General features: G+C 52.4%; 1 protein-coding gene across 1 annotated transcript in view; it reads right to left on the bottom strand.

Annotated features, from left to right (window-relative positions):
* NID2 (nidogen 2) overlaps positions 1-13,715 on the bottom strand; it is a 100,401-nt gene that overhangs the window by 44,720 nt on the left and 41,966 nt on the right. The window contains exons 5-6 of the mRNA XM_081191170.1: positions 9,199-9,348; positions 422-667 (exon numbers count right to left, since the gene is read on the bottom strand). Coding sequence (XP_081047296.1) covers positions 422-667; positions 9,199-9,348 — 396 coding nt within the window. The remainder of the gene's footprint in view (positions 1-421; positions 668-9,198; positions 9,349-13,715) is intronic.

Below are 13,715 nucleotides of genomic sequence, written 5' to 3'. Positions count from 1 at the left end.
ACATAAGGGTCAGACCGAGTCCAAACCAAAGGCCAGGCAGAACAGCTCTGTCTTGCAGGCCCTGCGGAAAGATGTCAAGTCCCTCAGGGCCCTAGTCTCTTGGGACAGAGCGTTCCACCAAGTCGGGGCCAGTACTGAAAAGGCCCTGGCCCTAGTTGAGACCAATCTAACCGCCTTGCGACTTGGGACCTCCAAAATGTTGTCATTTGTGGACCTTAAGGTCCTCTGCAGGGCATACCAGGAGAGGCGGTCCCGTAGCTACGTGGGTTCTATGCTTTAAAAAAAAGATGGGAGGCAGGGTTCGTGAGGGTTGTGGCCTGGGGAGAAGCCTGAGGGATGGGTTGAGAGTTCTGGCGGCCCCCAGGCTTGAAGTTCTCCTGCCCCTGGCGTCCACCCTCACCTGTTCTCCCTGGGGACTCACCAGCGATCCTGAAGCCATTTTTGTAGCCCGGTTTCTCCAGAGCAAAAAGCCAGCCGAAAAATCCCCCGATGGGAGCCAGAGGCATCAGAGACCTGGCGGCTGGCTGAGGGATGTGGCTGATGGCCGTGTAGGCTCGCCCGTCATTGCCGACAATGTAGGCATGCATGTCCACTTCTCCAAAGCGCAGTGGCGTCCGGCCCACCAGCAGGTCTCCGCTCACCTTGCCGTTGAGACGGTGAGCAGCGCCTGAGAAAGCCAGAGGAGACTTTTAGCCAAAGCAGAATCACCACCACCACCATCATCATCACTTTATTGTTTGTACCCCGCCCATCTGACTGGGTTGTCCAAGCCACACTGGGCGGCTCCCAACAGAATATTAAGAAATAATAATAATAATAATAATAATTGTCAGGGATTTAGGAGCAGAGGCAAGGCCAAGGGAGGAAACAGAGAGCGAAGGGGAGGAGGCAGAAGAAAAGATGAGTGATGACGACGACCCGAGATCTCCTAGTCTTTCCAGTGAATCAGAGGATTCACAGAAAGGAGCACCAGTGGCCAGGGCAAGGGGGGAGTCTAGGGGGGCACCCCAGGAAGATAGAGCCAGAGGGGACTCAGGGGAGAGCAGTTGGAAATCGGGACCAGCGTCACCGCCAGGGAGCAGGGAAGAAGAAGGGAGCCAGGGGGCAAGCGCTGGCAGCTCACCACAGGAGGGAGGGCATGAGTCAGGAGTGGCCACACCTCCATCGGGGAGCGAAGAAACGGTTAAGAGGAAAGTGGAAGGTTGGGCGCGCGCGCCAAGTTCAAATGCAGAGGAAGGCGGCGCAGTAAGCAGCCCGGAAAGGGAACCAGGTCCTAAAGCCCGGCGCAAGGAGGCAGGAGGGTCCGGGTCAGCGTCAGAAGAATCCAGGAAGGAAGAAACCCCGGGGGGTAGAGGGACCCAGAGGAGGACAGTCAGGCGGAAAAGGTGGAGCAGGGCTAGGATATTAAGTTGGTGCACAAGGGGCGGAGACTCAGACGGAGCTTCGCCGATCTAGCTACTAGACGTAGAGTTGCGCGCAGCAGCGTGAGAATGGAAACTGCAATTCAATAAAGACTTTTACTCAATGATCGCTGGCTAGCGTGATCCTCTGTGAGCTAGGATCTTCAAGCAGCTCTGACAGTAAGCTCCGTCTCTCTCAATTGTGGGCATCTACAACCTCGAGGAGGGGAGAGAAGCAGGTGCCCACTAGCGAGCTCACGAACGGCAGACGACATGACGGCGGAGCAGCAGATAGAGGAACTCAGAAAAGCAGTGGCACAACTGAATGCCGAGGCTCTCGCATCCAGGAAGAGAGAGGAGGAGGCAGCTGCCGCCTGCAGGGATCTCCAGGTCAGGTTAGATGTGCTGACAAAGCAGACACCCCGGCAGGAGGGAATTGGGTTGGCGAGACGCACAGGCGGGCTGGTCTCTCACTTCGATGGGAACCTGCAACAGTATCCCAACTTTAGAGCAGACGTACTGTGCGCACTGCAACTGCTGCATAAAGACTTTAGAGATGAGCAAGAGAGAGTGGGATTCATCATGTCTCATTTGCATGGGGATGCTAAAGCATGGCTACGCAATTTATGGAGAGATAAGGATCCGGCGCTCCAGAATGCAGATGCCTTTATTAAAGAGATGGATGGGTGTTTTTTATCAAGCATTGACGTGGATCTTGCCCGGAAGGAGGTGCATGGGCTAAGACAAGGGAGGGCCAGCGTCAGGCAGTACCATGCCCGCTTTTTCGCCTTGGTCAGTGCCCTGGAATGGGACAGAGATTCGGCCCCTGTAAGAGACCTCTTTTGGGAGGGGTTGCACAGCTCGATTAAAGATGAGATCGCGAGGGGGGAGAGACCCCGAACCACCCAGGAGGTCGTTCAGAGGGCACTGGCAGTGGGGGTGAGGCTGGAAGAACGCCCGTGGAGCAGGGACGAAGGGCGTGGAGGGCGCGAACCAGCCAGGGGCCCCTTTTTCCTTCCCAGAGAAGCAGCGCGGGCGCAATCCACGCCTCCGCCAGGAGGAGGAGCCGAACCTATGGAGGTTGGAGGTGCAAGGGCTCAGTCAGCAACCAGAGCCCTAGCACCGGCAGCAGTGAAAGCGAAGCCTCCTAGAGGGAACAGGAAGTGTTACGTCTGTGAGGAGCCAGGGCATATGGCGAAAGAGTGTCCCCAGAGGCTCCACAAGCTCACTGCAGCCTCGGCAATGGTGACTGCAGCAACGCAGCAAGGAGGAACACAGCAGGGAAACGAAGCAGTCTGGCTGGAGGAAGAGGCCCTGGGGCCCAGCCAGACGTGTTAGTGCCGCAGTCCCCAGAGATTTTACAGCCCGTGAACCCCCTCCCGCCCAAACCAGTGGTGAGGCTCACCGCATCTCTCCAGCTGCCCAATGGAATCACCATGGACGTGCCCATCACAGTGGACTCGGGCAGCAACGCGGACTTTATAGGGCAGGACTTTGTCGACCGGCACGCTATACAGTTGCTGCCGGCCACACTGCCCCTGCAGGTTGTCACGGTGGATGGCAGGGAGTTGCTAGGGGGGCAAGTGGTGAAGCAGACGCCGCCAATGGCGATGCGACTTGGGAATCACAAAGAAATCATCAGCTTCAATGTCACTCAACTATCGGATACGCCCATTGTATTGGGAATGAGTTGGCTGGACAAGCACAGCCCAACGCTGGCTTGGTACCAGAGGCAGCTGGTCTTCGGCTCTTCCTTTTGTGCTGAACACTGCATCGTGCACCGGCAGGAAGGAGAGGAAGAGGAGTCACAGCTGCTGCTAGGCACGCTGCAAGCGATTCCCCACAAGTACGCAGAATTTTTGGAAGTTTTCTGCGAGAAGGAGGCAGACAGGCTACCCCCTCACAGACCATATGACTGCAAAATTGACCTGCTGCCGGGGGCGGCGCTGCCTAAAGGGAAACTGTATTCCATGTTGGAGGACGAGCTGCAGGAACTCAAAGAGTTCATCGATCATAATTTGGAGCGCGGTTTCATCCGAGAGTCCAAGGCAGCGGGGGGCAGTCCTGTATTCTTTGTTAAAAAGCGAGACACGCCCCAAAAAAGACTGGTCGTGGACTATCGCATTTTAAACAGTGTGACCAAGCCGTCGGACTTCCCCATGCCCCGAATCGACGACCTCCTGGCGAAGGTGCGGAAGGGAAAAGTGTTCACCAAATTAGACCTGCGAGGGGCGTACAACCTCATTCGCATGCGGGAGGGGGATGAGTGGAAGACGGCCATGTTCACGCCACTGGGTACCTACGAATACAGAGTTATGCCTTTTGGACTGCAAAATGGCTCCCACGTTTTTCAAGCTTTCATGCATCACGTGTTGGCGGGACTTCTCTACAAGACGTGCGTCTGTTTCTTAGATGACATCCTGATCTTTTCGGAATCGCAGCAGGAGCATGACAGGCACGTCAAGGAAGTGCTGACCAGACTAAAGCAACATAGGCTCTACGCCAAGCTGGAGAAGTGCCAATTCGACGTGACGGAGGTGGATTTTCTGGGCTACAAGTTGTCTGACAAGGGGCTCGCCATGGACAGCGCCAAGGTTCGAGCGGTATTGGACTGGAAGAGCCCACGCAACCGGAAAGAGGTCCAAAGGTTTGTCGGCTTTGCGAACTTCTATCGCAAGTTTATCAAGGGCTTCGCTATGCAGACAGCGGCCATCACAGACACGCTTAGCTCCAAGAAAAAGAAGTTCGTTTGGACGGAGGAGGCGGAGCAGTCCTTTCAGGCACTCAAGCGTCTCTTCGCGTCGGAAGAGCAGCTGCTTCACGTCAACCCCAGCAGGCCGATGAGGGTGGAGACAGACGCCTCGGACAGAGCCGTGGGGGCGGTCCTGCTGCAAAAGGACCAGCAGGGGGTGTGGCGACCGGGAGCGTTTTACTCCAGGAAGCTCAGCAAGTCCGAGCAGAACTACACCATCTGGGACAGGGAGTTGCTGGCCATTCATGCAGCGTTCAAAGCGTGGCGGCACTTCCTGATCGGCGCCAAGCACACGGTGCAGGTTTGCACGGACCACAAGAATCTGGAGCACTGGCGCACGGCACAGTTCCTAAACCAGAGGCAGATACGCTGGGCTGAGTTTTTTGCGAACTTCGACTTCCGCATAGAGTATGTCCCGGGGGACACTAACATCATGGCGGACGCCCTCTCCCGTAAGCCACAGTATCTGGAGGACGCAACGCCAGCGGCAGCCATGCACATCTTCGCACCAACAGTATGGGCGTGCACCGCGGCCACCGTGGACCTGGAGGCGGTGCGACGAGCGTTGCAGGATGACTCCTTCGCGCAAGCAAAGATGGCAGAGGTGCAAAGGGGCAAGGCTGTGGCCGACGGTTTCCAGCTACGAGATGGATTGCTCATCCGTAAAGGGGCCATCTACGTGCCGGGAGACGACCTTCGCGCCAAGGTGCTGCAGCAGCTGCACGACGCGCCCACGGCCGGGCACTTTGGCAAGGAGAAGACGGTGGAATTAGTAGCCAGGGATTTCTGGTGGCCTGGAATGAGAGGGGAGGTCGCAGACTACGTGGCGAGGTGTGACACCTGCCAGAGGGCCAAACCAGTGCACAGACCGCCGGCCGGACTGTTGGAACCGCTGCAAACTCCGGTCGAACCTTGGGAAAGGGTGGCTCTGGACTTTGTCACAGATCTGCCCAGCTCGAGGGGCAAGACGGCAGTGCTGGTGGTGGTGGACCTGTTTTCCAAGATGGCCCATTTCATTCCGTGTGCTAAGGTGGCCACGGCGGAGCAAACCGCCAAACTGTTCATAGACCACGTGTTCAAGGTTCACGGTCTGCCACGGTCCATTCTGTCCGACCGCGGGCGGCAGTTCATCTCGAATTTCTGGCAGAAGCTGATGGGCTTCCTGAACGTCAAGATCAACCTGGCGTCGGCGAGACACCCGCAGACCAACGGGCAAGCGGAGCGGGTCAATGCCATCATGCAGCAGTACCTGAGATGCTATGCGAATCAACAGCCTGCGACATGGGTGGATTACCTGCCGCTTGCCGAGTTCGCCTACAACAACACGAAGCACGTGTCCACGGGGGTCACGCCGTTCTTCGCCAACAACGGGAGGCACCCCAGAACCTTCCCGGGACTGGAAAGAATGGGGGAGGGGGAGCCGCAGACGGCAGATGCGTTCGCGTCGGAGCTGCAGGAAGTCCACGATCAGCTGAGGCGCCACCTGGAGCTGGCCAAACACGCATACAAGGTACAAGCGGACAGACACAGAAGGGTTGGCGAAGAGCTCCACGTGGGAGACTGGGTCTGGTTAGCAGCCCACGCAGTGCCGGCCAGGTCGTTGGCCAAGAAGAAACTAGGGCATAAACAACTGGGGCCCTACCAAGTCGAAGAGCAGGTCAACCCGGTAGCTTTCAGACTGGCACTTCCGGAGGGTTCCAGAATGCATCCGGTGTTCCACAGATCGGTGCTCACTCCCTACAAGGCACCGCACAGGTTCCAGGAACCCGGAACGGCGCCGAGTCCAGTCAGAGACAGAACAGGGCACGCGGGAGTGGCACAGAAGGAGCGCATCAACGAAGTCACGGAGATTTTGGACTCCAGATGGGGGGAAGAGGGGGTAGAATACTTTCTCGCCAAGGAGGGCACCCCGGCCAGTGCGAACAGCTGGGTGCCGGGCTACGCCTTGGACGAACCTCTACTCAAAGACGAGTTTCATGCCCTCTTCCCACATAGACCTATGCCAGCAGACTTTTTCGACGACTGGCTTTTCACGCCCACGCTTTCGGCCAGCACTTTCCGGGGGTTCGACTCGGAAGAGGACCCGACACAAGACGTCCGTTTCCCGGAGGGGTCACCCTCGGGATCTGCATCAGAACCCTCGTATTGGTGGGACGATAGACCAGAGGAGCAGTTCCGCAGAAGGTGGCTGGAAGGCCCAGGACGAGCAACGCCGCCAGGAGGAAGTGAGGGAGAAACGGACATGGACGTTTTCGGGGACGACCCTGGTTTCGAGCACGGCGGCACAGAGATGGAAGCGGAGGTGACCGTCGTCGACGAGAGCAGGGAGGGAGACCCGCGAGACTTCAGATGGAGGCCCGCCACGGGAAGCGAACGATATCCGACGTTCGTCCCTTTGCAACAGCAGCACCCAGCTCCAGCACCGGAAGGAGGGGAGGGGGGAATGGGGGGCTTCGAGGGGGGGATGGATGTCAGGGATTTAGGAGCAGAGGCAAGGCCAAGGGAGGAAACAGAGAGCGAAGGGGAGGAGGCAGAAGAAAAGATGAGTGATGACGACGACCCGAGATCTCCTAGTCTTTCCAGTGAATCAGAGGATTCACAGAAAGGAGCACCAGTGGCCAGGGCAAGGGGGGAGTCTAGGGGGGCACCCCAGGAAGATAGAGCCAGAGGGGACTCAGGGGAGAGCAGTTGGAAATCGGGACCAGCGTCACCGCCAGGGAGCAGGGAAGAAGAAGGGAGCCAGGGGGCAAGCGCTGGCAGCTCACCACAGGAGGGAGGGCATGAGTCAGGAGTGGCCACACCTCCATCGGGGAGCGAAGAAACGGTTAAGAGGAAAGTGGAAGGTTGGGCGCGCGCGCCAAGTTCAAATGCAGAGGAAGGCGGCGCAGTAAGCAGCCCGGAAAGGGAACCAGGTCCTAAAGCCCGGCGCAAGGAGGCAGGAGGGTCCGGGTCAGCGTCAGAAGAATCCAGGAAGGAAGAAACCCCGGGGGGTAGAGGGACCCAGAGGAGGACAGTCAGGCGGAAAAGGTGGAGCAGGGCTAGGATATTAAGTTGGTGCACAAGGGGCGGAGACTCAGACGGAGCTTCGCCGATCTAGCTACTAGACGTAGAGTTGCGCGCAGCAGCGTGAGAATGGAAACTGCAATTCAATAAAGACTTTTACTCAATGATCGCTGGCTAGCGTGATCCTCTGTGAGCTAGGATCTTCAAGCAGCTCTGACAATAATAATAATAATAATAATAATAATTAATTTATTTATACCCATCTGGCTGGATTGCCCGAGCCACACTGGGCGGCTCTCAACAGAATATTAAGAACATGATAAATTAATAATAATAATAATAATAATAATAATAATAATAATAATTTATTTATTTATTTATACCCATCTGATTGGGTTGTCCAAGCCACACTGGGTGGCTCCCAACAGAATATTAAGAACATGACAAAATATTACACGTTAAGAAGCTTCCCTAAACAGGGCTGCCTTCAGATGTCTTTTAAATGTCAGATAGTTGTTTATTTCCTTGGCATCTGGTGGGAGGGCGTTCCACAGGGCGGGCGCCACCACCAAGAAGGCCCTCTGCCTGGTTCCCTGTAGCTTTGCTTCTCACAGGGAGAGAACCGCCAGAAGGCCCTCGGCGCTGGACCTCAGTGTCCGGGCAGAACGATGGGGGTGGAGACGCTCCTTCAGGTATACTGGACCGAGGCCGTTTAGGGCTTTCAAGGTCAGCAGCAACACTTTGAATTGTGCTCAGAAACGCCCTGAGAGCCAATGTAGGTCTTTCAAGACCGGTGTTATATGGTCTTGGCGGCCGCTCCCAGTCACCAGTCCGGCTGCCGCATTCTGGATTAGTTGCAGTTTCCGGGCCACCTTCAAAGGTAACCCCACGTAGAGCGCATTGCAGTAGTCCAAGTGGGAGATAACCAGAGCATGCACCACTCTGGCGAGACAGTCTGAGGGCAGGGAGGGTCTCATCCTGCATACCAGATGGAGCTGGTAGATAGCTGCCCTTGACACAGAACTGACCTGCGCCTCCATGGACAGCTGTGAGTCCAAAAGGACTCCCAGGTTGCGCACCTGCACACATATCCATCAACTGATATTCAAGAGCACAAGAGGAGCTTGCAGAATCAGGCCAGGGGCCCATTTATTCCAGCATCCTGAGCTCACAGTAGCCAACCAGATGCCTCAATGGGGAACCTGCAGGCAGGATTCAATCCTGTGGTTTCCAGCAACTGGAAGTCACCATTATGGCTAGTAACCACAGACACCACATGCTGATTCTCTGAAGAATTCAACACTTCAACCCCAGAATTATATATTTGTATACAGCTCAGGCTTGAAATACGGTTTGATTTGATTGATGGATCATATTTCTATGCCTCTTTTCATGCAAATGAATCCCAAAGCAGCTTACAAACAATGCATAACGTGATAGAACATAACAAACACAACGTAACTCATATGGAATTATTAACAAACCACCGCTGAAACATCTAGAAAACACTACTAACAAGGCAGCGGCTGTAAAATAAGCTAAAAAAAAAAATTTCCTTCCAGTAGCACCTTAAAGACCAACTAAGTTAGTTCTTGGTATGAGCTTTCGTGTGCATGCACACTTCTTCAGATACCTGTGCAGATATCTGAAGAAGTGTGCATGCACACGAAAGCTCATACCAAGAACTAAGTTGGTCTTTAAGGTGCTACTGGAAGGAATTTTTTTATTTTGACTATGGCAGACCAACACGGCTACCTATCTGTAACTAAAATAAGCTAAACATCACAAATAAAGCAAAACTCATATTAACAAATCGATCACAGTGTGTATAATATGTAAAACAATATTAACATGAACAAAATAGCAGCCCAAAAATAAACTATGCATTGTTGATACACACACTTTCCACATCCCCATGACTTGCAATCTTTTGCTCTATTCAGCTCCTGAAAATATACCACCGATACATCATTTTCATCACAATTTTTAACATAATTTTTAAATTAAAAAAAACCTCATTTTATACACGGAAAAGTACGGTACCTTCCGGCAAGCAGTGTCTTCCGTTCCCGTAGAACTTAGACTGGCAGTGGCAGCAGAAACCTGTGCTGTAATCTGTGCAGAAGGCATGCAGGGAGCACTGGCGGTGGTGGTCCTCGCAGGTCTCCACGTTGGCAGTGCTGTAGGTGAACCCTAAATGAAAAAAACGCAAGTTGTTTTATATCCTATATATCTCAGAGGGAGCGGGCTGCCACAGCTGTGTCACCTTGCCCTCCCGCACAGAGCTCAGAGTTTGGCCTGCAATCCACCCCCTCTGGGCTCAGAATCTCACCTGGCTCTGGGAGAATCAGAAACCAGGAAGACCAACATTTTAATAAGGAACGGGGGGAATTTATAACTTATCTTAAAGGCCATTGTAAACAGTTAAAATCGTGAGTAGGATTGGAATATCCCTTGTAGCTTAATGGTGAATTTTGGATACACCGGAGAGTATCTGTTGGGAGAGATCATCAGGAGGTTTGGGTTGGGTGTCCATCAATATGCGGATGATACCCAGCTCTACCTCTCTTTCAAATCAGAACCAGTGAAGGCAGTGAAGGTCCTGTGTGAGTGCCTGGAGGCGGCTGGAGGATGGATGGCGGCTAACGGATTGAGGTTGAATCCTGACAAGACAGAAGTACTGTTCTTGGGGGACGGGGGTGAGCCGGTGTTGAGGACCTACATTGGCTCCCAGTACATTTCCGAGCACAATCCATAGTATTGGTGTTGACCTTTAAAGCCCTAAACGGCCCCGGTCCAGTATACCTGAAGGAGCATCTCCACCTCCATTGTTCTGCCCGGACGCTGAGGTCCAGCGCTGAGGGCCTTCTGGCGGTTCCCTCATTGCGAGAAGCAAAGCTACAGGGAACCAGGCAAAGGGCCTTCTCGGTGGTGGCGCCCTCCCTGTGGAACGCCCTCCCAGCAGATGTCAAAGAGATAAACAACTACCTGACATTTAGAAGACATCTGAAGGCAGCCCTGTTCAGAGAAGTTTTTAATGTGTGACATGTACTTTTGATCTTTGTTGGAAGCTGCCCAGAGTGTCTGGGGAAACCCAGCCAGATGGGCAGGGTACAAATAAATTATTATTATTATTATTATTATTATTATTATTATTATTATTATTATTATTTAGTTGGGTTATTATAAAAGATGCAGAAGGGAATGATTAACAGCAGAACCCACAAAGGGGAGGTCCAAGTGATTCCTTAGAATCTTGCTTTTATGCTGTATGTTGGGTATGTGACTGTATAATTTCTATCTGAAAAACCAAATAAATAAATAAAAATGGGGGGGGGGGAATCTCACCCGGCCTCCACAGGACATTTGACGATGCTGAATATTGGTCCACCTAGCCCAGCACTAGGGTACAATTTGCTCCCAGCCCAATGTTCTTGTGTTAATTGACAAAGTCCTAAACAACTCAGAATAATATAGCTGCAGAGATGAAGGGTACCCCAAAGGTCGTTCCAACGAAAGAGTTTCGACAGTGGAAAGGTCATGGGCTTTGAAGACACTCGAACTCAGGACGCAAGGGAGAAACGTGCTAAGAGGAAGGCACGCTTGGCAAATCCACACCATGATCAACTCCCACCCGGAAACCAATGTCTCCACTGTGGAAGGACGTGTGGATCCAGAATTGGCCTCCATAGTCACTTACGGACTCATTGCTAAAACCGTGTTTATGGAAGACAATCTTACTCAACTACAAGGGATCGCCAAAGAAGTAAGCTATTGTTCAGTAGAAACTGATTCAAAGCAGAAATATTAGTGCTGTGAAAGCAATGTACGAGAGCAATGTATGCTCAGAAATGTCTCCCTGCTCTGTTGACTCCAGTGAGTCTTAAGTCATGACAGTCACCTGAGTCCCAGGTAATGACAGCCAGGTTGCAACATGAGTCAATAGTGTGATGCAGTGGCGAAACAAGCTAATGCTATTCTAAGCTGGGAAGTGTGAAGAGAGCGACCAAGACGACCAAGGGTGAGGAAAGCAAGCCTTATGAGGAACAGTTGAGGTATGCTTAGACTGGAGAAGAGGAGATATGGGAACCATCTTCAAATATCTCAAGGGCTGTCCCGTGGAAGATGGAACAAGCTTGTTTTCTCCTGATCTGGAGAGTAGGACCCGAACCAATGGCTTCCAGTTACGAGAAAGGAGATTCTGACTAAACAGGACAAAGAACTTTCTGACAGTAGGAACCATTCGACAGTGGAATGGTCTCCCTTGGGAGGTGGTGGACTCTCCTTCCTTGGAGGTTTCTAAGCAGAGGTTGGGTGGCCATCTCTCAGGGATGCTTCAGTTGAGATTCCTGCATTTCAGGGGGTTGGACTAGATGACCCTTGGTATTCCTCTCAGTTCTACAATTCTACGATTCTATGTCCGCATTAAGCTACATTCCCAACTGACCACTGTGTTCTCCAGAAGTGGGAGCAGGTACCTTGAACCAATTCCAAATATTTTTGTATTTGAGGCACTTTCTCCCACTGAATATGAGTAAGCTTTGCTAGGAGACCCACAGCTGGTTATTTGTCAATTCCAGGGGGATTGAGATGCAATTCAAAACAAAAATGTATGGGAAAATGGGATAGATATAAGATATATAGCTTCAAAAATATAGTAAAGGTTCGGTATCTATGCTAGCATTCGATTGACGTTGGAGAGAAATTGAGTTGAGAAACGATGTATTATCTAATACATATTGATATAGGAACATACTAGGTAAAATGTAAAGAACTATACAATAATAAGACTACATTCATTTGTAAAAAAAGAATATACAACGAGATTGACAGGAAGTCCGTAGTGTTGGTACAAATATTATTTTGAAATGGCTTTGTTTTTTCCTTGTTTTTCTTTCTTTAGGTACATAAATTTGGCATATAAACTTTGTATACATGTTGGAAATTATATTAGAATATGCCCTATACAGTGGTGCCTCGCAAGACGAAATTAATCCGTTCCGCGAGTCTCTTTGTCTAGCGGTTTTTTCGTCTTGCAAAGCAACCCTATTAGCGGCTTAGCGGATTAGCGCTATTAGCAGTTTAGCGGCTATTAAAGGCTTAGGGGCTATTAAAGGCTTAGCGGATTAGCGACTAAAAGGCTATTAGCGGCTTAGAAAATGGGGGGGGGGACGGAAAAAAATCGGAACACTCGCAAGACATTGTCGTCTTGCAAAGCAAGCCCATAGGGAAAATCGTCTTGCGAAGCAGCTCAAAAACGGAAAACCCTTTCGTCTAGCGGGTTTTCCGTCTTGCGAGGCATTCGTCTTGCGGGGCACCACTGTAATGTGATATGATAATGTATACATATGTGACATAAGAACGTTAATAAAAGAAAAAGCCCACAGCTCCTGAAGCCAGCCAGAGCCAACTGCTCCGGGCTGCTGAGACTGCCGCCGCTGCGTTTCCCAGGGACATTAGATGAAATCCGGGGACATTCCGGGGATGGAATTTATCCGGGGACTTATTCGCAAATCCGGGGACTCTCCCTGGGAAACGGGGACGCCTGGTAACCCTAGTGTACAGTTTCCCATTCCTTGTGAGCCTGCCCTGAAGGCAGGGAACTGGGAATGAGGAGGAGGTATCAGGGAAGCGATACGATGGCCACCTTCCAATATCTGGAGGGCTGTCTCGTGGAAGCTTGTTTTCTGTTGCTCCAAAGGGTACAACCTGAACCAACGGGTTCAAATGAGAAAGAAGGAGATTCCAATTAAACATTAGGAAGAACTTTCTGATGCTAAGAGCTGTTCAACAATGGAATGGTGGCTTTAAGCAGAGGTTGGGCAGCCATCTGTCATGGATGCTTTAGCTGAGATGCCTGCATTGCAGGGGGTTGGTCTAGATGACCCCTGGGGTCCCTTCCAAGTCGACAGTTCTACGATTACGGCCAATGATAAGACAGCTCCTTAAGCTCCCATTTTCACACGGACCTACTTGCCACCACCTGAGGACCATGCCGTCCGTTTTTTGTTTTTTTGATCTTAGAAGCGGTGGTTCTCATTCACCAGCCTCTGCTACTCAGTTGGCATTCAACTTCGTTGACGCAACTCAGAGCTTCCAGGGTTGAAAAACCTCCGCCGAGCCCCTGGCTTCCCATGCTCACCTTTGCGGATCAGAGAAGGGGCATCTCTGAACGCCCAGACGTTGCTGCACTGCAGCGACCACCATCCCCAAGACCATTTAGCCAAGGGTCCCTGTGATGGCCTGGGATTTGGACTCGGAGGCTGAACCTGAGGGATCCCAGCCTGCACAGGAGTCCCCGCCCCCAGAACCAGCTGAGCCGGGGCTGGGGCCTGAGCCTGAAGGGTCCTCACCTGCGCTGGATCCTCAGGTGCAGGCACCAGCTGAGTCTGCTCTGGCCCCTGAGGTGACGGAGGACCCATTGCCTGCAGGTGCTCCACTCTCAGCCCCGTCAGGGGAAGAGGAGGTTGCCTCTGGGTCCGGTAACCCTCCAGCCTCTCCTGAGCTGTAGAGGCTCAGGGCAGAGAGGCGGAGGGAACTAAGTTCCCGCAGGAGGAGTG

Source organism: Podarcis bocagei (genome assembly GCF_964188305.1).
Source record: "Podarcis bocagei genome assembly, chromosome: 1".
NCBI lineage: Eukaryota > Metazoa > Chordata > Lepidosauria > Squamata > Lacertidae > Podarcis > Podarcis bocagei.
This window is presented reverse-complemented; position numbering and strand designations above follow the sequence as displayed.